General features: G+C 37.7%; 1 protein-coding gene across 25 annotated transcripts in view; it reads right to left on the minus strand.

Moving 5' to 3' along the window:
• The window catches only part of EIF4G3 (eukaryotic translation initiation factor 4 gamma 3), a 283,104-nt gene that overhangs the window by 38,938 nt on the left and 223,286 nt on the right, over nucleotides 1–20,880 (minus strand). For 24 of the 25 annotated variants that reach the window (XM_033113798.1, XM_033113794.1, XM_033113792.1 and 21 more), the window contains 4 exons: nucleotides 18,996–19,166; nucleotides 12,878–13,075; nucleotides 1,060–1,206; nucleotides 370–606 (listed from right to left, as the gene is read on the minus strand). In XM_033113798.1, the coding sequence (XP_032969689.1) occupies nucleotides 370–606; nucleotides 1,060–1,206; nucleotides 12,878–13,075; nucleotides 18,996–19,166 (753 nt within the window). Of the gene's footprint in view, nucleotides 1–369; nucleotides 607–1,059; nucleotides 1,207–12,836; nucleotides 13,076–18,995; nucleotides 19,167–20,880 lie in introns of those variants that run through there. The other variant, XM_033113799.1, reaches the window with a different exon arrangement.

Here is a 20,880-nt window from a genome sequence, read left to right on the forward strand (position 1 = left end):
CATTAATTAGAGCATAAATTTAGGAAGGCGACTGGGTTTTCATTTCTGTATCACCCTCAGTCCTGGCCCAGAGTAGCTTTTCTCCACTTATTTCTTCCCATAATTTGCATATACTTATAAATGACCTAGGAAATGGCCATGCAGAAAAAGGACGAGGGACAAATAATCTGAACAGCTCACGGATTGGCTTTTATATAATTTAGGATCCATTCCATTTTTGACTCTAATGGAAATGTGGTAAAGAGCATGATGGCCAAACTGCCGATGAAAACGGCAAGAGAGAAAACTCAACAGCCTCGGTGGCTGGGGCGAGATGGAGCACTTCCAGTGACAGTCTTGGCTCTTTTATCTGGGATTTGGAACTTTTACCTTTGCTTTCTCAAAGTCCAGGTCTTTGCCAATGGTGGTGAGCAGGCGGCACAGACACTCCAGAGACTCCTCGTCGTGGTTCTTCAGCAGCTTCACCACACAGTCATGCATGATGGCTTCCGTCAGCATCTTGAGTTTGAAGAGTTCCCCGATGAACTTGATGTTACCAATGGATCTCCGCCGGGCCTTGTCCTTAGCTTCTTCCAGTTCGTCATGAAGCCTCGTCCTCTCCTCTGGCTGTTATATAAGGAAGAAGAATAGAATCTTGATGATGAAATCTGTACGGCACAATGGATGCTAAGACCATACAGGTAGATTCATGGTCCATCCTTACCCTTTCGTGGGATCAGGGATACTCTTTGAAAATCTGACTGCAACTAAAGACCTACTTCTCAGCAAAACTGAACTAGACTCAAAAGTGTGTACCCATTTCAGGAGATTTCTGTTACTCAGTGACCTCTGTGAAATCTAGGTTCTGAATCCCCATCTGAGGAGGTTGAGTTGCTCTAATATGCAGCACTAAAAGGAATCGAGTATTCCTCTAAACATCAATATATAGTATCTCCACATGAAAAAAAAGGCCACAGGTACCTACTGAAGGAGTAGGGAGATTTCGTAGCCAGCTTCATGAAAACTCCATTTGATAACACCCAGACTGCACAAGCTCTGTCTCTCTGTGAAAATACTTACAGCACTGGCAGCCTCGAGTTCTTTCTGCTTCTTCTCAAAGACATCATCATCTGCTTTATCTTTTTCAAACTCCTTCTGGCAACGGTTCAATAGTAGCTTCCGGAAATTCACTGTATTACCAGGCTTGTCTGCCATGGGTACTTTCAGCTGCATCCAGATGGGAAAATGCAAAAGCACAAAGATTACTTAAACACGTTCAATGATTTTCTCAAACATCAATTTTCTTTATTTGCAAAACGATGCTGACTGAACCACAGGTAAGCATTCTAGAAGAGGTATACAATTTAGCTTTAAACATTTCATGTTTTAATGGTAACATGTCTTAAATTTTATACAGAAAAGATACACGTTCCTCTCATAAATGCACTGTATTTTTTATGGCTGGTTGTGCCCCTAGTTGACTCTGAAATACATGTAGTACTATTACAACTATGACCCTGCACCTATCTAGACTTTTTAACTCTATAAGACTCTTACTTTTGTTTTCCTTATTACCACTGTAGGTGCTCTGGTTTATAGGAACACATACAAATGACATAAAGTAGGAGAGAATTTCATGGCCACAGAAAAAACTGCTGTAGGTGAGATTCTTATTTTAGGAAAAAAGCACAAGGAGATCACATTTGACGATTTTTGAGGTATCTTTTCCTCAGGGGAATATCAAGACACTGTAACGCTAATACTTAGCTTGGCTATCAACATACTATGTTTATTATTTCAATTGACTGAAATATTCTATTTACAGATGACATTCCCAAGCACCAGTCTGAATGGCTATTATATAACATGGTGAAATGGTGTTTTTTTCTGGAATCAAAAGTGGCTCCCAAACTTCTGAAATGCATGGTCTCTGCCCTGCGTTTAATGAGAGAAGTTGACAAAAACAAAAACAAAAACAAAACACCACCACCAGTATGTATTGTATTTATACTCACGAAAGAGTTAATGTTGTCAGTCTGAATGGGCTGACAGCTGCTGATCAAGGCTGAATGGCCAGAGAAACTTCTTGAGAACTGAGACCATGATGCTATAGTATATCTGTACCAGAACTGGTAACACACTCTCTAACATATTCCCTATGACATACGAAAGATCATTTAACAAGTTCTAATCAACCCAAGGACCAAGTGCTTCATTGCGCTTTATTTTCAGTGAAAAACATTAACATAGGAAGAAGGGAAGATCATCAGATACTTTTTAAGGCAAGCATAGAAAAGCTAGCATGGCCTTATTTCCAAACTCAGGCCATACAAATATAACCGACTACAGATCATTTCAAAGTCAGGCTACCCTATGGTCACACAAGAAGGTAGGCATTTAAATCAGCCTTGAAGAAAAGAAACACTACGCGAAAGTAAATGATTTCCAAAGCAAACACCAAAAGGAGACACTATTTTCTACTGCTTAGGACCCAGAGTACACAACAATGCAAGAGAGAACCAAGAAGCATATCCATGAGCAAGGTGGCATATAATGTAACACCAACATAACACTAGGTTCCAGGACAAACTAAAGGTTCTACAAATCAGCAGTTACAGCCAATTTGCTACTTTGAAGGGATAAAAGCAAACCACTCCAAAAGTCCTATTTAGCTTCTTGGCCCAGTCACCAGCATCCTCTGTACTAACAGTAAGAACATCAAAATCACCTGGGCCACAATCTGTCAGCCCTAAAGAGATGTTTCCTGCATTACGGATTTACTGTGTAGAAAACGGGAAGAACGTGGATGACAAAATAAAAATCCAAGCCCCTGTCTTACGGTGAGAGGACCAGATTTTAAACAAGTCAGAAAGATTACATACCCCACCCCCCCAAAAAAAAAAGTTTGGTTTATATGAGCAAGGAGAAATGACATAAGGGATAATTTCTCCACACAAAAGATGTAAAAAGTGATGCCTTTTACACCTTTTGTGCAGGGAAGGCCGCTGAAAGCTTGGTTAAGGATCAAAAGATTTGCTGACTTGATTATAAACAAAGGCAGTTCTTTTAACCCAAGTCTCAGTGTCATCATCCAAAATAAGGGAGGCACATTCCGTGTCCAACTTAAGAGTGCAGCTCTAACTATCCAATGAAACAGGTTTGGGGGAAGCACTTTGTAAGTCACAGACAAGAGGCTGTACGTGGAATATTGAAAACACTGAAATTGAAAGAGCTCTGTAATCTTGAGTCAGAAAATCAGGACTCAGCTACGTAAATGTGAGCAAGTTACCGCTTGATATTCAATCTGTTCATCTGCGACAAGAGAAAGCCCCATGATTATAGATTTAGGGACATTATAAAGTAGCTGCTGAAATGGTCATAATCCCAGCTCTGTCATGTGACTTTGGCCAAGTTACTTAGCCTCACAAAATCTGTTTCTAAAATGAGGGTAACAACTACCTCCTAATTAGGACTGTTGGATTAAATGAGATGGTCTAAGAAATAGAGTTGGCACATGGAGTTCAATGAACTAATATAGCTGTAAACACTTAGAGCTGTATTTGACATGTTTATGATGAAAAATTAAGAGTAACTTATATTGTAATAACATGGATAATAAAGTACATAAGCAAAGTAAGCTCACAAAGCAATTAGGGAAGAGAACCACAACAAGCAAGAGAAATGAATATCTATTCTCCCAAAATGATGGTCATAGGACAGTTCACATGTGTAGGACATAAAGAACATGTGACTGTGCATAAGCTTTTTAGATACATTCCCACGGAAGTATTAAAACCGAACAATCAGCGGAATGTCCACAGATCTGCAAGATTACATATATCTCTAAATCAATGAATGTCTAGCTACACAACCCCCTAAAGACTTGTTTTGGAACATGACCTAAATGTCCTCTGGGGATGGTTTAAGCTTAGGGCTGTGGAAATAGGCCAGTGAGAACATCCTCTCTGAGGATGGTGATGCATGATAATTTTGTTTTGTTCTTGAAGAGATTATAAATTCAACAGGATTATGACATTATTAAGTCAGCATACATTGTCTGCTGCGCATTGACTGGTCAAGAGACCCAATGAAATAAGTCAGTCCGAACAGAACATGAAGAGTGGGTACCTTACTTTGCTGGAGTTGCTGTAATAAATACCACTGACTGGTGGCTTAAACGAGATGTTTATTTCTCACAGTTCTGGAGGCTTAGAAGTCCAAGATCAAAGTGTCAGCAGATTCAGTTGCTGGTGAGGGCCCTCTTCATGGTTTGCAGACAGCTGCCTTCTCCTATGTCCTCATGTGGTGGGGAGGGGAAGCTCTAGTGTCTCTTCCTCTTCTTATAAACACAGGGCTCCACCCTTAGGGCCTCATCTAAACCCAATACCCCTTACAAAGGCCCCCAACTCCTAATACCATCACACTGAGGGGCAGGGCTTCAATATATGAATTTGGGGGTGGGGGAGGTAACACAAACATTTAGTCCATAATAGTGGACAAGGTAGATGCTTGCAAACGTGATCATGGTTAATAGCAAAAATGAAAGGAGATGTGCAACGGTTAGGAAAAGTTCTCTTTAGACAACTGTAATTTTCATTTAACAGTAGTCTGTGATGAAAACTAAGATATATTGTTTCAAATGGGTTGCTTGGGAGACAGTATCTCAGGAAGGGAGGGAATCAGGGGGAGTATTTTAGTAAGGCTGCTTGGTATGCGAGATTTGCTGGAGAGCACCTACCTTTTCATTTTTACCCAGTAAACTAACAGGGTGACATTACATTACACTGTAAACTAATAATGCATCATCTCATTATTGATGAGACCTGTCCACATACCACCAGTCAGCCAGCAATCTCAGATATGAATGTTCTTCAAGCAACAGGACCTGTACTGCTGATACATGTGTTAACGTAGGGTAGATACTTCTCACCCCTAAAAGGGTAACTCCCAGAGAATCACCAAGGGCTGTCAACTGTGTTCATTATGGCAGTCAAAGAGAAGATTAGGAAACGGAAGGAAAAGCCCTGGACTTGCTTATCATGCTTAGGATTTTCAATGCATCTCAGAACACAAAGATGCTGGTGGTAACCCACGGCTCAGCAGCCATGTGGCTCTGGACGCACGTTCTGGTCGGAAGTAAAGTATTTGGAATGAGTAGTATAATGTAAACCAGTGGCACCTCCATGCTAACTCTAAAATGTGAAGTAAACAGTGATGTCTATTATCCAATTACAACTCACAGGTCCACAATGACATACTATCCTCTGTCAGTGGTTATGTCCTGACCTGAGCAGGTAATTTGCTAAAACTGAACATCAACGTATTTCATATGTGCTATGAACACATCTATCAAAATGCATCTCTACTAGAGACATCTGAAGACATATGTAATCCTGAGGGATCCCCACAAGATCCAAAAGGGGGTGGTCAGCTTAGGAAAGGTAAGTCATTTCTCGGTCTTTCTTCAAAGCAGGTTTCATCTTTCTTCAGGCGAGATGCACATCTCTCCTCCTCCAGCCACTTGCTGTTGCCGACTTTTCATCTCTGCAATTCCAGGTTTTATTCCTGATGAGACTTCATTGTGTCTCCCGTGTTCTCTTAGTGTCTCTTCCTAGGGTCAGTCCTGTCCTTCTTTTCACGTCTTGCTTTAAAGCACTTAAAAAGTGGCAACACTGTAAGTTCTGGATCTGGCATAATAGGACACAGAGTGCTCCAAAATCTATCTTTGGCACCACACTTTATAGCTGAGGCATGCCTGCCTGGCACAGCACAGATCAAAAGTCATGAAAGTGCAGTCTTAGGGCATAAAATAAACTCACGTTGTTCGTTTTTCTTCCATTTGTAAGTTTTCCCACTCAAAACCTGTCCAGGGGTCTACGATGTGCCAGAAACTTTCTAGGCACTAGGAATTTAGTAGTGGGGAAAAATGTCCCCGCCCTTAGGTGCTTACATTCTATTGGGGCTCTGAGATGGGGAGTTTCACTTATGATTAAAACAGAAGCATAGCAATTTAATGTCACCAATAATCCTTTTAAAATTTTATTGAAGTACAGATTTAGATACAGGACATTTTTTCTCGTTTACTCTTTTCCATTTGCCACTTAATTCACAAGTCCTCCTGCTAAGTACTGAATTCTAGTTAAAAGCTTTACAATTTGTGAAGGAGGTTTTGCAGGTCTCTTCAGTCATTCCTTGTTGAACTAGAAGAAGTGGCATGGTTTACTATCTCTTATGATGCTCTTATGCCTTAGGTGCCAGAGGTTTCACTTAGAGCTTGGAAGAGGTAGGCAGCTGTGCGTGTGTATAAATGTGTCTGTGTGCGTAGTAACTATGGCATTTACAGAGTGACTTGGGAAAGCCAACGCGATCACATCCGTTTCCTCTGTAAATCTAAAGAATTCCTTTCCTTAGAAGCCTACCATTTAAGAAGTCATGGAAAACTGATAGTCAGTATAATGGCATTCTCTAGCTCTCACCTAGATAATCGCTGTAAAGTAATGAAAGAGGTTTTAAATGGAGGTGTGTGATCCATGTGAAATGACACATGGAAAAAGGTTCATTTAAACACTGCTCTAAACAATGAGAACAAGTATTCTCCTAAATCTTAAAATCTCAAGAACCTAGGCCAGGATTTCTCAACCTAGACAACAATATTATTGGCATTTTAAGCAGGGTACTTCTTTGTTGTGCGTGCTGTCCTATGCACTGGAGGATGTTTAGAAGCATCCTGGGCCTTCACCCACTAAGATGCCAGTAGCCATAACCAAAAATGTCTCTAGACATTGCCCAATGTCCCCTGGGGAACAACACTGCCCTTGGCTGAGAACCACTGATCTAGGCCATTGTTTAAGCTAAGATTCTGTTACTATTCAAAACCTCTATACATATAAAATCCCAATTTTGGCAATTTCCTAAATTTCAGAGAAAGTTGTGAAATAAAGATAATTTAATGATTATGAGGATTAAACGAGTTAGATGTAACCATTTTGGCACATATACCTCAAAAAATATTACCCTAATTCCCACTCCTCACTTTTACTATCACTACTACATGTTCCCCCAAAATAAGACCTAGTTGGACAATCAGCTCAAATGCGTCTCTTAGAGCAAAAATTAATGTAAGACCTGGTCTTACTTTACTATAACTATAGTATAAGACCAGGTCTTATATAGTACAGTATAATAAGACCGGGTCTTATATTAATTTTTGCTTCAAAGGACGCATTCAAGATGATTGTCCGGCTAGGTCTTATTTTGGGGGAAACACGGTACTTATGACCACACTTCAGGACTGTGGTTAACTAGACTCCATTATTTTAAATGACCAACACTCACAATCCATGACAAGTGGTATAGATCTACAGATTTTTACAACTATAAAGCAGTCAAAGACCTTGCTATGTAACCTGTGGGAGTCTCAGTAGAACGTATTTGATAATGACCATGAAGTTACTTAAATAAGTTAATGAACACAACAGATAGGAAAAGAGCACCTCTCTCAGGTCATAGTTCAATTTTTATTTCACTGTCTTCAATTTCTCTCATTTCATTGGGAGATATCATTTCTAAAACTACTAATGACCTTAAAAACAAAACAAAACAAAATGCAGTGCCCATGGTCTAGAAAGTTTGGAAATGCTGCACAGAACAGATCCTTCTTGTTTGATTTTATAGCAAACATCAGTATAGTCAACAGAAGCTTAAAGGAAAGAAATGTGCTTAAGCTGGCATTAGTGACACATACACTACCATTTCAATTTTGGTCAACACTAGCCCATGGACTTGCCATCTTGGAAAAAGTTAATTCCCTATCCTCCATTTGCTTCCTTATAGAGTACAAAATAATAAAGCACACAGTCATGTATTCATCACCCAACTTTGTTAAATCTTAGTATTTTGCCATATTTGCCTTAGATAGTTTACTTTTTAAGAAATTAAACATTAAAGTTCAAGTGCCCAGAATACTTTATTTTCTACTCTATTTCGTTTTATTTTTATTTTTCTTAATATTTTAAGGTTCAACTCAATGAACTATGAAAAAGCAAACTCACATGAACACCCCCATGTAGTACCGGGTCAAGAAACAACGACGACAGCCTCCCAGAGTCCCACTTGACTTCTCTTTCCAAAGCACTACCACCTTCCAGCCTCCAAAGTTAATCCTATTATGCTGTATTTTTTGCAATAATCATGTTCTTGCTTTTCTTCCTTTGCATCCCTAGACACCATAGTTGATTTATGTTTCATTTTAGAATTTTAAAGAAACAAATCACATAGTGTAATATTCTTTTGAATCTGGCCTCTTGCTAAAGCTTATTCTTGTGAGATTCAATCGTGTGTCTAGTTGTAGTTCAGGTTCATTGTCCTAGTATGAACAAGTAACAGTTGATTCATTCTACTATTGATGGACACTGTTTCAAATTTTTATCCATTACGGAAAATGCTATGAACATTTTTATATATGTTTCCTGGTACATAAAAAATGTATGTTTATCAGTTGAGTATATACATAAGAATGGAAATGCTGGTTTATCAGAAAAATAACTTCAGCTTTTCAACAGATAATGCTGAACTCTTCCAAGGTGGCTGTTACAGTTTATATTCCTGCTGGCTGTATTTGAGAGTTTTTGTTGCCTCACCTATTTGTCGATACCTGGTAAATGCAGAAATCTCATGTTACTGCATGATTTTGCATCTAACTGATTAACCTTTTCATGAGTGTTGGTCATTTGGATAACCTCTTTGGTTAAGTGTTGTGTAAGTCTCTTGTCTATTTAAAAAAACTGAGTTATTTTCTTATTGATTTCTACTTTGTTTTTTAAATCTGATGTAAGCTGTTCATTGGATTTCTGTGATATAATTATCTTTTTCTAATACGCAGCTTGCATTTTTACTCTTAATGACATATTTTGATAAATTATGCGAATTTTAACGTAGTCCAACTTACTAATATTTTCTTTGCATTTAGTGACTTTTGTATCCTCATTAAGAAAACTGCAGATGAAATTTTAATATCTTTCCCATGCCCCTGCCTGTCTTTTGTTGTAAGTAGCTTTACTATGACCAGTCTAAAAGCTTTCCTTCATTTTTTTATTAAACTGATGCTTGGGGTTTGTAGGAAAATCTTTTGAATCTGTGGCTTTAACATCTCAGCAGTTTTGAAAAATGTCTCAGCCATTCTCTTCAACTATTACTTTTTTCCAAACTATCCTTTTTTCTTCTGGGACTCCAATTAAAGCAATTTGATCTTATTTCATCCTCCCTATTTCTTACCCTCCTTTTTGTATTTTCATCTTTTGGTCTCTCTGTGCTTCATTCTGAATTCTACAGACCTATCTCCTAGTTCATAATTCTTCAGCTGTGTCTCACCTGTTATTCAACCCATTCACTAAGTTCTTAATTTTATTACAATATTCAGTTCTGGAATTTCTATTTGGTTCTTTTTATACTTTCCTATTCTCTGCTGAAAATTTTAATCTACTTTTATTACTGTGAATGTAGTAAGTATAGTCATTTATAGTCTGTGCTTGATAAAGTCAGTATCTCTATCCCCTGTGGAACTTGTGTTTGATGCTGGTTCTCATTCATGCTGTCCTTCCGCCATGTGCACCTAATTATTTCTAATTGTGTGCTGGACATTTTATTTGAAGAGGTGTTCACTGAAATAATTGGAAGACTAGTATGATAGTCTCTAAAAAGGATCTCTGCTTGCTTCTTATATGTACCTAGGGGGCACTAACACTCTGAAATCACTGTACAGTTGACACTTGAACAATATAGGTTTGAAGTGTGTGGGTCCACTTATATGTTGATTTTTTTCAATAAATATATTGGAAAGTTTTTTGATATTTATGACAATTTGAAACAACTTGTAGACCAGTTTGCCATTATTAATGCATGAATACTTATACCTGTAAATAAATATGAATTTTTCCTTTTTGATGTCTATTGTTAGTAATATATATGACAATATTGATGTAGGTATTGACAGACAGATGATTCATTTCGTAAACAAACGATGTAAACTCACGATACTGATAAATACAATATGGTACTATAAATGTATTTTTTCGTTCCTTATGATTATCTTTTCTCGTTTACTTTATTGTGAGAATATGGTATATAATACATAAAACGTACAAGATATGTGTTCATCGATTGTTTATGTTATCGGTAAGGCTTCTGGTCAACAGTAGGCTATTGGTAGTTTTTTGGAAGTCAAAAATTATATGTGGATTTTTGACTGTACAGTAGCTCAAGGCCCCAACCCTTGCATTGTTCAAGGGTCAGTTATAATACAAATTCAATGACTGAGATGACTGCATGTTGAGCTAGTCCCTATGAGAAGAGATCAATTCATGGTTCAGCCTTGTTCCAAGCATGCAGGCCTTTAGGGAATCCCAATCTAAAGTACAGGTGGATTTACCAGAGCCTCTTCCACCACTCATTTTGGTGGGCCCTGGTCACAACTTTTGTGCCCTTAGCCTAACAAGTCCATGAAAAAAACAAGTATTTAAGATTAGAAACAACATCAGGGAGGTAAAAAGGGAGGACATCATTGGGAAAATTACGGTATACACATATTATGAAATATTATACATATTATGCAACTACTAAAAAAGTATGAGTAAAATCTACCCTGTAATAACCTAGGGGGATGCCAAAACAAAAAAAATTGTCTTTATAAATACGTATGGTGCTCACATGATTTTATGAATATAAAAAGAAAACTGTGGAAGGATCAATTCACATTGATTGCCTTGGAGGGAAAGGAGTCTTAACTGGCTGGGGGCCCACGTGAAGAGTATCAGCTTTTTCTGTGTATACCTCTATAATTGTTTGACTTATTCCAATAGGTCATTATTTTGTAACTTACGATAATCCAATTAAGTTTTACAAATCTTATTTAAAAAAGATTGTAGATCACAACAAAAGTCTTATAAGTGCTTGGCTTATCTATATAAATCCTTCCTGTTCCAATCAAACATGTATGACTGCTAGACATTTTCAAAGGTCATTTTCATCAAGGACACTCTTCTAGTATTAAAAAAACATTAATAATCCTTTACTGCCTATAGGAGCAAATCCAAAATTAGTAAAGAGCAGTAACATATGAGCCAAAAAATCTGGGATCTAGTCCTGTGTAGTGACTACAGGATGTTATGGCTGTCACAATGAAAATGAGGGGCATGAGATGGAGAAGCAGTCTGCTTTCAGATAACTATGGTATGTTATAAGGCAATACGGCAAGTGACTGAGTTAAAGAAAACTACATTTGGATTCTAGCACTACTACTTACTAGTTATGTGACCTTGAGCAACTTATTGATCCTTTCTTAAATCCCAGGTTCTGACTGAATAAAGTGGGGCTAATAATACTGACCTTTCAGGGTTATAATAATCATTAAAGTGATACATGTAAAGCATTTATCCATGTGCAACTTGGCAGATGCTGAATAGATGACTTCTGTTACTACAATCATCCTCATTCCATAGCCAGCATTTCAGACCATCACAGTCTTTTCCATCACAAATATAATTTTGAATCATATAGGGCTTACTACAGGCCAAGTACTGAGCTACGACCTTTACATACACAATCTCATTTATTTTAATTTTCTGCATTATAATAACGTTAAATTATATGAATTAATCTTATTTTATAGATTAAAAACTGAGGCTTACAGAGGTTATGTAATTATTCTACGGTTATCAAGTTGGCAAGTGGCAGTAGGAATTTGTATTTAAATTTGAAAGTTATATTTTTCAACCCAGAACTGTGAGACTCCAAAACCAGTGTTTATAACCATTATGCCAAGCTTTCTGCCTCAGACTTGACGCTGCGTGGAATAAGTTGTTCCTTCTCTACACTTGTAGTCCCCATCTTCTCAGGCCCAACTCAGACTCTACTTGCTTTACAAAAGTTTGTCACTCTCCCAGCAACATAGTGATTTCTTTTTCTTCCAACTTGATTTTTCAGTCCAAACCATCCATTCACGCATTAACACAGTGCAGTATCACAGAATACCTTATAAGTGATTTGTTCCTCCTTAACGCTTTTTTTTCCCAAATGGATTATGGGTTCCTTAGAGACAGATGATGTACCTTTTCCAAATCCCAACAGACTTACCTACCTTTGACAGTCACTCAAAAATATTGGTAGAATGATATAATTTTGCACCTTCATAGCGAGGCATGATGATAATGAGTTATGATAATTAAGAAAAACTCAAATGTTAAAAGACAAACATCTGACACAAGTACCTTGGTAAGAGTAACAGGCAGAGAAAACACAGATGGCACAGGGCAGTTCTAGGACTGCAGGACAGAGCACAATGAACACTAACCAGAAGCTCTTTGGTCTCCCATTCTGTCTTGCCCTAGATTTGACAGGCTGTGGAGATTAAATGGCTGTGGACAATGTAAAGAGAAATAAATCTAATAGTTTCTAAGAGATAAAATGATAAGTTTTGAACCCTTTACGACCAAACTATTCTATCATTTTCACTGAGGTTAGAATTAGAACGAACATAATTTTTAATTTTGAATTTAATTAAATGGAATGAAAGCATTTGCTTCTTTCTAAAAGACGACACTCCAGGAAAAAATTGGTTGCTCAAGACAATAATTTCACATTACAAATTTCAATCTTACTCAGTCTTCCTCATATTGGATGAAACCATGTGATGCCTATTTCAGTCTGGTCTTTATAACCCCTCTAGAGGTAAGTATACAGTTTAGTAAAGAAAGATTCTTTTTATACAACCAGGATATTAGTAAATGCTAAAAATATATTCTCCCCTTTACGTTGCCCCAATAACACTTCTGGGAAGGATGTGTAGTGAGGGGAGAATATACCTCTTGGAGATTTCTGGTTTTACTCCTTCCTCTCTTCTTACCGTTACTAGACATCGACACATGTTTGCGTAAGCCACAGAGAAACTGGGTTCATCAATAGCCTTCTCAAAGACCAGGTCAATGACGCCTTTCAGCCTCTCCTCTGTGTCAACAGTAAGTCCTGACACTTGCTTCATCAGTTGGTTGAACATCTGTGGTGTCAATTTATTTAAGATACTTCGAACTTTTCTAAAAAGTTCCTAGAAGGGCCACAAAAAAGAAAACAGCATTATAGTAACCATAACAATATGATGCTTTCTGTTAAGAATTAATACTCTGTTTATAATTTATAAGTCCAACTTCCCAAATTATTAACAAGGATTGTGAACTAGTCACAGAAATAATTAAATTCATGTATTTTTCAAAACATTAATACCACATTTTTTTCACTACGGATGAGAATTCTAGGAACTAGGTATATTCACACTTCATGGGTGGGAGTATCATCTGGTAAATCCCTAAGGGCAATTTGGCAATGTGTATTAAAAGCTTTAAAACCGTGATGTACCCTTTGAGCCATCAATTATACTTTTTAGAAATTTATTCATATTTAAGAGTAGGTAAAAAAGATTTTAGCCACAATAACTTGTCGATAACCCTTTATATATTTAGTAAATAAATGTTCTAAAATACAAATTTGTCTAAATTATGGCATAATAAAAATTATAGTGTAGAATATCAGGCAGAAGTCTTTTAAAATAATGTTTTAGAAATGGTAATCAAATTAGAAATAAAAGAGAATTTTCTCAACTAGAAAAAGGGCATCTATAACCCTCCTTAATGATGAAGGAGTGAATAATTTTCTATCAAGACTGGGAACAAGGCATAAATGTCTGTTCTCATCATTCCTATTCAAAAATCATACAGAAGTCCTAGTGAGGGTAATAAAGCAAAGAACTACAGGCCATAAGAAATAAAGCTTTCTATTCACAGATGACATGATTGTCTATTAGACAATCATAAGGAATCTATAAAAAGAGATACTAGAACTAATAACCGAGTCTAGGAAGGTTGTAGAATACAAGTCAATACACAAATATCAATTTTATTTCTATATATTAGCAATGAACTAGAAATTACATTTTAAAAAGCACCACTTACAATAGCATCAAAAACCACAAAATAGTTAAGAAACTAACGAAATATCCATAGGAGTTAGATGATGAAAATTATAAATCACTGATTAAAGAAATGAAGGAGGATCTAAATAACTGGAGATCTATATCATGTTCATGTATTAGAAGATTCATTATTGCCAGTTTTCTCCAAAGTGATCTACATATGAGGTCTAACAATTAAGTTCACGAACTCATCCTAGAAAAACTGCCACATACCTCATTGCTGAATATCACTATGGTCACCTTTGAAGTACTCCCCTTGGGAAGCTATGCAGCAATGCCAGTGCCTAGTCCACCCTTCAAAGCAATTTTGGAACTCTTTTGGCCATCAGAGCGGTCATTGCATTACGCTTGATGTCCCAAATGTCATCAAAATGTCTTCCTTTCAATATTTCCTCTATCTTCGGGTAAAGAAAGAAATCACTGGGGGCCAGATCAGGTGAGTAGGGAGAGTGTTCCGATACCGTTATTTGTTTACTGGCTAAAAGCTCCCTCACAGACAGTGCCGTGTGAGCTGGTACATTGTTGTGATGCAAGAGCCATGAATTGTTGGTGACAAGTTCAGGTCGTTTTTGTCTAATTTTTTCACGCAGCCTTTTTAGCACTTCCAAATAGAAAACTTGGTTAACTGCTTGTTCGGTCGGTACAAATTCATAACGAATAATCCCTCTGATATCAAAAAAAGTTAGCAACATTGTTTTGACTCTTGATTTGGATTGACAGAACTTTTTGGTTGTGGAGAATTGGCTGACTTCCAATGTGCACTTTGACGCTTTGTTTCAGGGTTGTATTGGTACACCCATGTTTCATCACCAGTGAGAACATGGCCTAAAACATCATCTTGCCTCTCCAAAGGGTCTTGGCAAACTTTGACTGTCCTTTGCGTTTGTTCATTGGTGAGCTCCTTTGGGCCATTTTTGCACACACCTTTCTCATGCCAAGATTTTCAGTTACGATTTCCCTAACCGTTTCTCTGTCTATGTTTACTTGGGGTGCTATGCTATGCTTCTCATAGTCAGCCAACAATTCTGACACACAATTTGATGAACTTTTGCAATGTTTATTGCAGTTCTGCTCGTTACTTGCCACCCTGAACTCTCTTCATCAGTGATGCATTGTCTCCACTCAGAAAAACGTTGAATCCATTTGTACACTGCCGTTTTCTTCACGGCATTATCTCCACAAACTTGGATTAATATGTCCCTGATTTCACTTCCACTCTTGCCAAGTTTAACAAGAAATTTAATGTTTGTTTGTTGCTCTAATTCAAGCTCAGACATTCTCGCGACAACACACAAAAACACTCAACAATGAACGCCACTCAGCAAGACACCGCCACACGTCGACACGAACACAGCTGTGAGGCACTGATATACCAAGGTTATGAAACCTTACCGAGCTGTTGGTACAGTGCTGTCAATGTAAGAGCACGGTGGCAAGTTTGTGAACTTAATTGTCAGACCGTGTGTATGATGATGAATGTTAACTAGACAAACTGTGATCACTTTGCAATATATATAGACATTGAATATACGTTGCACACCTGAAACTAATATGTCCATTACACCTCATTTAAAAAAAATCTCCAGCATCAAACAACAAATTAATTGACAATCATTTATTCACTATAACTGAATACAACAAATTCTGAATACAACAAATTCTGTATTAGGTAAAAATGAAGAACAAGGCACAGTTATTTCCTTCCAGACCACTGAAATTTAGCTGTAGAGACAAGATAGTTACAAGTACAGTGACAGAGCAAGCACGAGGTGGATTAGAAGCCAGAGGTGGATTAGGTAGGTTAGGTACAAGAGAGGTCAGAGGCAATGGGGTACTCAAGGAATGTCTTTAGAAGAAAATGAGAATTGGGCCAGATTACGAACAAAAAACGCTGACTAAGTGAAAAGAAAGGGGAGAAAACATTTTAGAAGGAATTGTTGAGGATTTTTTATTAGGAATTGAGAACAAGGAAAGATCAGAGGGCTACTGTGCACTAGTTGTGAGTGAAAATGAAGTCTTAAATGATAGGTTAAAAGCACAGGTGGAGAGATAAAAATCAGTCCTTCAGGTAGAAGAGTGTGGCAGCAGCAGAAGGAACATTGTATAAAGTGAAGAGTGATAAAGCAGGGGACCCCAGTAATGGAACCGCCACAGTAGAATATGTGGTAGGAGTCTAGACACCTCATGAGGCAATGGTTTCCTAGAACTGCCTTAAGGAGAAGATGAAATCGTATGATACAGGAAGAATAAGGCCACTGGTGATCTTTCGTAAACTTGTTATAATACAGTGGTAGGAACGAATGTCATAGTGAAAGTTTCCTGGAAGTGCAAAATGGAGGCAACAATACAACTGTTTTGACAAAAATGCAAGAAACAGAATAACAATTAGCAGGAGCAATAGGTCAATGTGGGGTGTACTATGCAGAGAAGACTAAAAACTCTAAATAACAGAAGGAATGAAACAAAGATGCTCCTTATTTAGAAGATAAAGTATCAAGAAAAAGAAGGTTGTATTGGCCCTAAAAAGTCTATTAATTCTCCCTTGAATTTGCTTTATATATTCACTAAAGAAAGCTTAGCTAATTAATGATACCTTAAGTCAATATAATTATTCTAACGTGGACCCTGAAAAAGAAGGACTCCCGGTGGTTAACTGGCCTCAAACTTAAAAGCAGAGCCTACAGTGTCTTCTAAACAGGGACCTTTAACACCATCTGCACTTCAAGGAGAAGCCTGCACTAATTTGCCTGCCTCCTGCACTGAATTGTTTGCCTGCACTGTGTTCCTGCCATCTAAGCCAGCCCTTATAAAGGAATTCCTAGGATAGTATTTCAAGCAATAGGAATGAGGCTTTCCTCATCCAATTGGAGATGTGCAGCTATATTGCCATCAGCATCTTCACTAACCAATCAGGACAGTGACTTTTCCTCATTTGCATGAGGATGGACCAATCAGGGGCCAGAGGCAGAGACTTGAGTCTATATAAGTCAGCTCCTGTCTGGCTCCAGACTGTGTTTCCCAGGCTGGAGCTGAAACTCCGAAAATGAAACACCAACGACATCTTGTCAGACTAAAGTGGACAAGAGGAGGCACAGCTGAGCCGTCTAGCCGGAGAGGGGCTTGGTCCCAGGGCTGCTCTCCATGCTGTGTCATAATTGAGCTGTATCACTACTGAGCTGTTCCACAGCTGTGCTGTTCTCACAGCCATGCTATTATCACAATTGAGCTGTTTGCACTGAATCAAGTTTTCCAAACTGGGGATTCTTGTTGGTGTTGAATTGACGCCAATGACCACTAGCTGACACTAATGTTTCTGAAATAAAAATCAATTAATGGGGAGAACTCTGTTAACAGTGTGCAGAGATTACAAATCACAACAAATGGATTATTCAGTTACTACAACACTGTGGGTAACAATTTCCTGAAGCTTCATTTTTCCTCGTTTGGAAAAAAGAGACAATATATTACCTATTCCCTATTTCATAGGTATTGTGAGAATCTAATGAAATAAGGCACTAACACAAGTGCCTTAAATATTAAAACAAGACATCTTCAATGATAATGATTCAGCAGGTATTTTAACTATCTTTTGCAAGTCATTTATCCCTAGGCCCCCTTACCATTAAGCATTTCACAGGAGTATTGGAGGGAGGGATGTAGAAGGTATTTTTTTCGAAACACTGATATATATTGAGAAGAAATGGAGGGAAGACTAGGTACTTGATTTCAGTGAATCTGGAAAAGGATGTACTTTAGGACAAATTTCTGGGACAATCACCAGAGAGATGAACAAAGGCAAGCAGCCAAATAGGTTTGACAGCATGGCTTTGTGATGGATCAGTTCATCTTGGTCTTGACTTTGTTTGAACAACTTTATCGGTTAGTTCATTCAGTTAGTATTTATTGACTCTGTGTATGAGGTTCTGTGTTAGTATTGAATCAAAATTAAGATTTATAAGGCACATCCCTGATCTCTGAAATATCATCATATGAGGACCTGCCTGGGCTCCAGGAATATGCCCAGGGCTTTATATTACTTCATTTAATCTTCACAATGGGCCTATGAAGTAGGCAACACTGCCGTGTTTCCCCGAAAATAACACCGGTTCTCATATTAAGGTTTGCTCCAAAAGACGCATTAGGGCTTATGTTCAGGGAAACACGGTAGTGTCTTCATTTTACAGTTGAGAGTAAGAAATTGTCTAACAGAACTTGCCTCCGTTTCAAGAGCTGGAGCTTTTTTGACTGCTACACTAAATTGTTGGTGCTGAGAGGAAAGACATATAAGGATTCAGACAGTGAAGTCAGTATGTGATTTGTGATGCTTGGCTCTGGTATGGGTGCGAAGTTCTCAAGGAGAGACTCTAGTTATGGTGCCCAGAACCAAACACAATCAGATAGCAGAGGTAACCAGGGAAAGGAACTGGCACTGTGTGTACAGCAAAAGATGAAAAAGGCTTTACATTATTTGACACAAAAAGTAATTTTGTGTGGATTGAAGGAATTCACTCAACTTACCCTAAGGAGCTCTGAAGGTAGGACAAATAAAAATTTTATTCTAAAAGAGTCTAAAACAAGATTTTCTAAAACAAGTTTCTAAATTCTAACTTATTGGAAATGAAGGTCTGACAAGGAGACATAAAGCAATGTACTAACTAGATTAGTACAAAGTAAACACCGAGAATCTAGAAACACATTTTTAATAAAAGCAAATATGGATCTAAGCTTGAACGATAGAGGTCTAAGATGTATGAACCCTCGAGACACAGCATCTGTTTTGAAAAACACACAGAAAGCAATTTCAAGAGAATATACGTTGTTTGGTATCCAAAATGGCTTTTATTACAGAACAATGCTTATAATAGGAAAAAATTACCCTAAGTCTTAAACTAAGAACTCTAGGTAGTATATACTGACAGGGCAAAATGACAAATTAAAAAAAATGGCAACAGTATGACCATAATTCCAAAACAATGTTAGAATGTGCTTCTGTTCTCACCTGGGTTTTGATGTCTTCGGGATCCTCCGCTTGGCTGTCTCGTTTTTGGCTGGGCTTCCAGGCGTTCTCTGCCTTTTTCAGGTGCACGTCTTCTTTCACAGGGACTGTGATGATCTTCCTGGGCTCTCTTCTCTGGCCAGGATGAGATCTCCGTGTTCCAATGTTCAACAACTAGGACAAGAATATTCTTTATTATATCTACGCAGAGTACTTCCAGGCTACAGTCTCCGCTGTGCTACTCAAGTCAAGCCTGATGGTCACACCAAACACGTCTAAGACGCAAAGATGGGTATTAAGCACCCCATCTTTGCGTTCTTTGGGGCGGGGCAGGGGAAGGTCTAGGGGGAGCTTAGAACACCAGCAATGTAATGTTTTCCACCACTGAAATTTTATATCCCGAAGTCCTAAATGAAATAAAGTGATGGAAAATTGTATTCGATACAGCTGTAGTCCCTAAAAAAAAAAGGACTATCCTTAACTAAAACTACTGTTTACTAGTTGTGTGACTTTGGACTTGTCACCTGAATAATCACAGGCAGTAATAATCACAGTTACAAATCTGCTTCAAAAACTGGGTTTTGAAACTTAAACAGGGTGAAATGCAAATACAACCTTATCACGAAAATTCTCTGTGGCACAGATACCCAGTTTTATTGCAGATCTTAACAGATTCCTCTAAATTTGCTGAGCCAGAGACACTAAGTCTTTCTTATATCATAAATGAGATGCAACTAAATTGCTCCCTGAAAAAAATGGTCTTCCTCTCCTTGTGAGTTTGTTGTTCTTGCTAGAGTCCCACTATATTCATTCTGTTAAAACCAATATATGTCACACTGGTCATCAAATTAAGAATTGTTACTGCAAGATAATGAGGTAGGTTAAATACTGCATTCTGTGTATTACAATAGTTGCTGCATTAAATGCTGGGAAATAATTTTGTAAGATTACATATTTGGGTTGATAGTAAGTTCTGCTCCTTCCAGATCTGCTTCATATTGAGAGCCGTCACCTTTACTGATACATCATTCTCTAAATGCTGAGTAAATATTGCCATTAGATTTTGAAAGAAGGCTTCCCACAAAACATACAGACAAGAATCATATCTCACTTAATGCCTCAATGCTGTCCTTTTGAATTCATATAAAACTTCAGAAAAGGAAGTAGAAACTTAAATGTCATGCTTTATATACAAAGACAGGTTCTAAGAGAGACATGGTCTGAGGCCTAAGCTGTTAAATCTAAGGGCCTTTACACATCACTCATTCTCAGAATTATTCCCTTATCCTTCACAATTTGCCCTAAAAGAAACGGCAGTGTCAAGCATGTCTCCCAATCAAAAGTTAGGATTTTGGGGCAATACACACCAATCTTGTGAGTACATCTAGCTAAGAACTCAGCACTACTTTGTAAACATTAAAAAAACTAAGGTCAGATACAGCCAGAGGTACCAGGCATGGTACAACTCAAAGAGGACTGAAGAGGTTCCTTGGACTGGAAAAATACCCACAGGGAACAGCTGCTAAACCATACACGGCTATTAGGTTGCTGCATAAGTAATTGCGGTTTTTGCAATTATTTTTAACCTTTTAAACTGCAAACACTTTTGCACCAACCTAATACTATAAGAACATTTATTTATAACTGAAACTTTGATATGGTAGCCCAGTCAAAAAATTCTATTAAGAAAATGCAGCAAACCAAGCATTGTCTGGTTTTTATAATTCAGGTTCTACTCAAGTGTTAATTCACATAGGTTAATCTCTTTTTCAATGTTTGGACAAAGACCAAATAAACCATTACATCACAAGCATTTAATTTAATCCGTGCATTTGCACATAAATATTTGTTAAGGACAAAGGTTGGTGGGTATAATGAAAAATAATTA

Source organism: Rhinolophus ferrumequinum, chromosome 9, assembly GCF_004115265.2.
Source record: "Rhinolophus ferrumequinum isolate MPI-CBG mRhiFer1 chromosome 9, mRhiFer1_v1.p, whole genome shotgun sequence".
Classification (NCBI taxonomy): Eukaryota; Metazoa; Chordata; class Mammalia; order Chiroptera; family Rhinolophidae; genus Rhinolophus; species Rhinolophus ferrumequinum.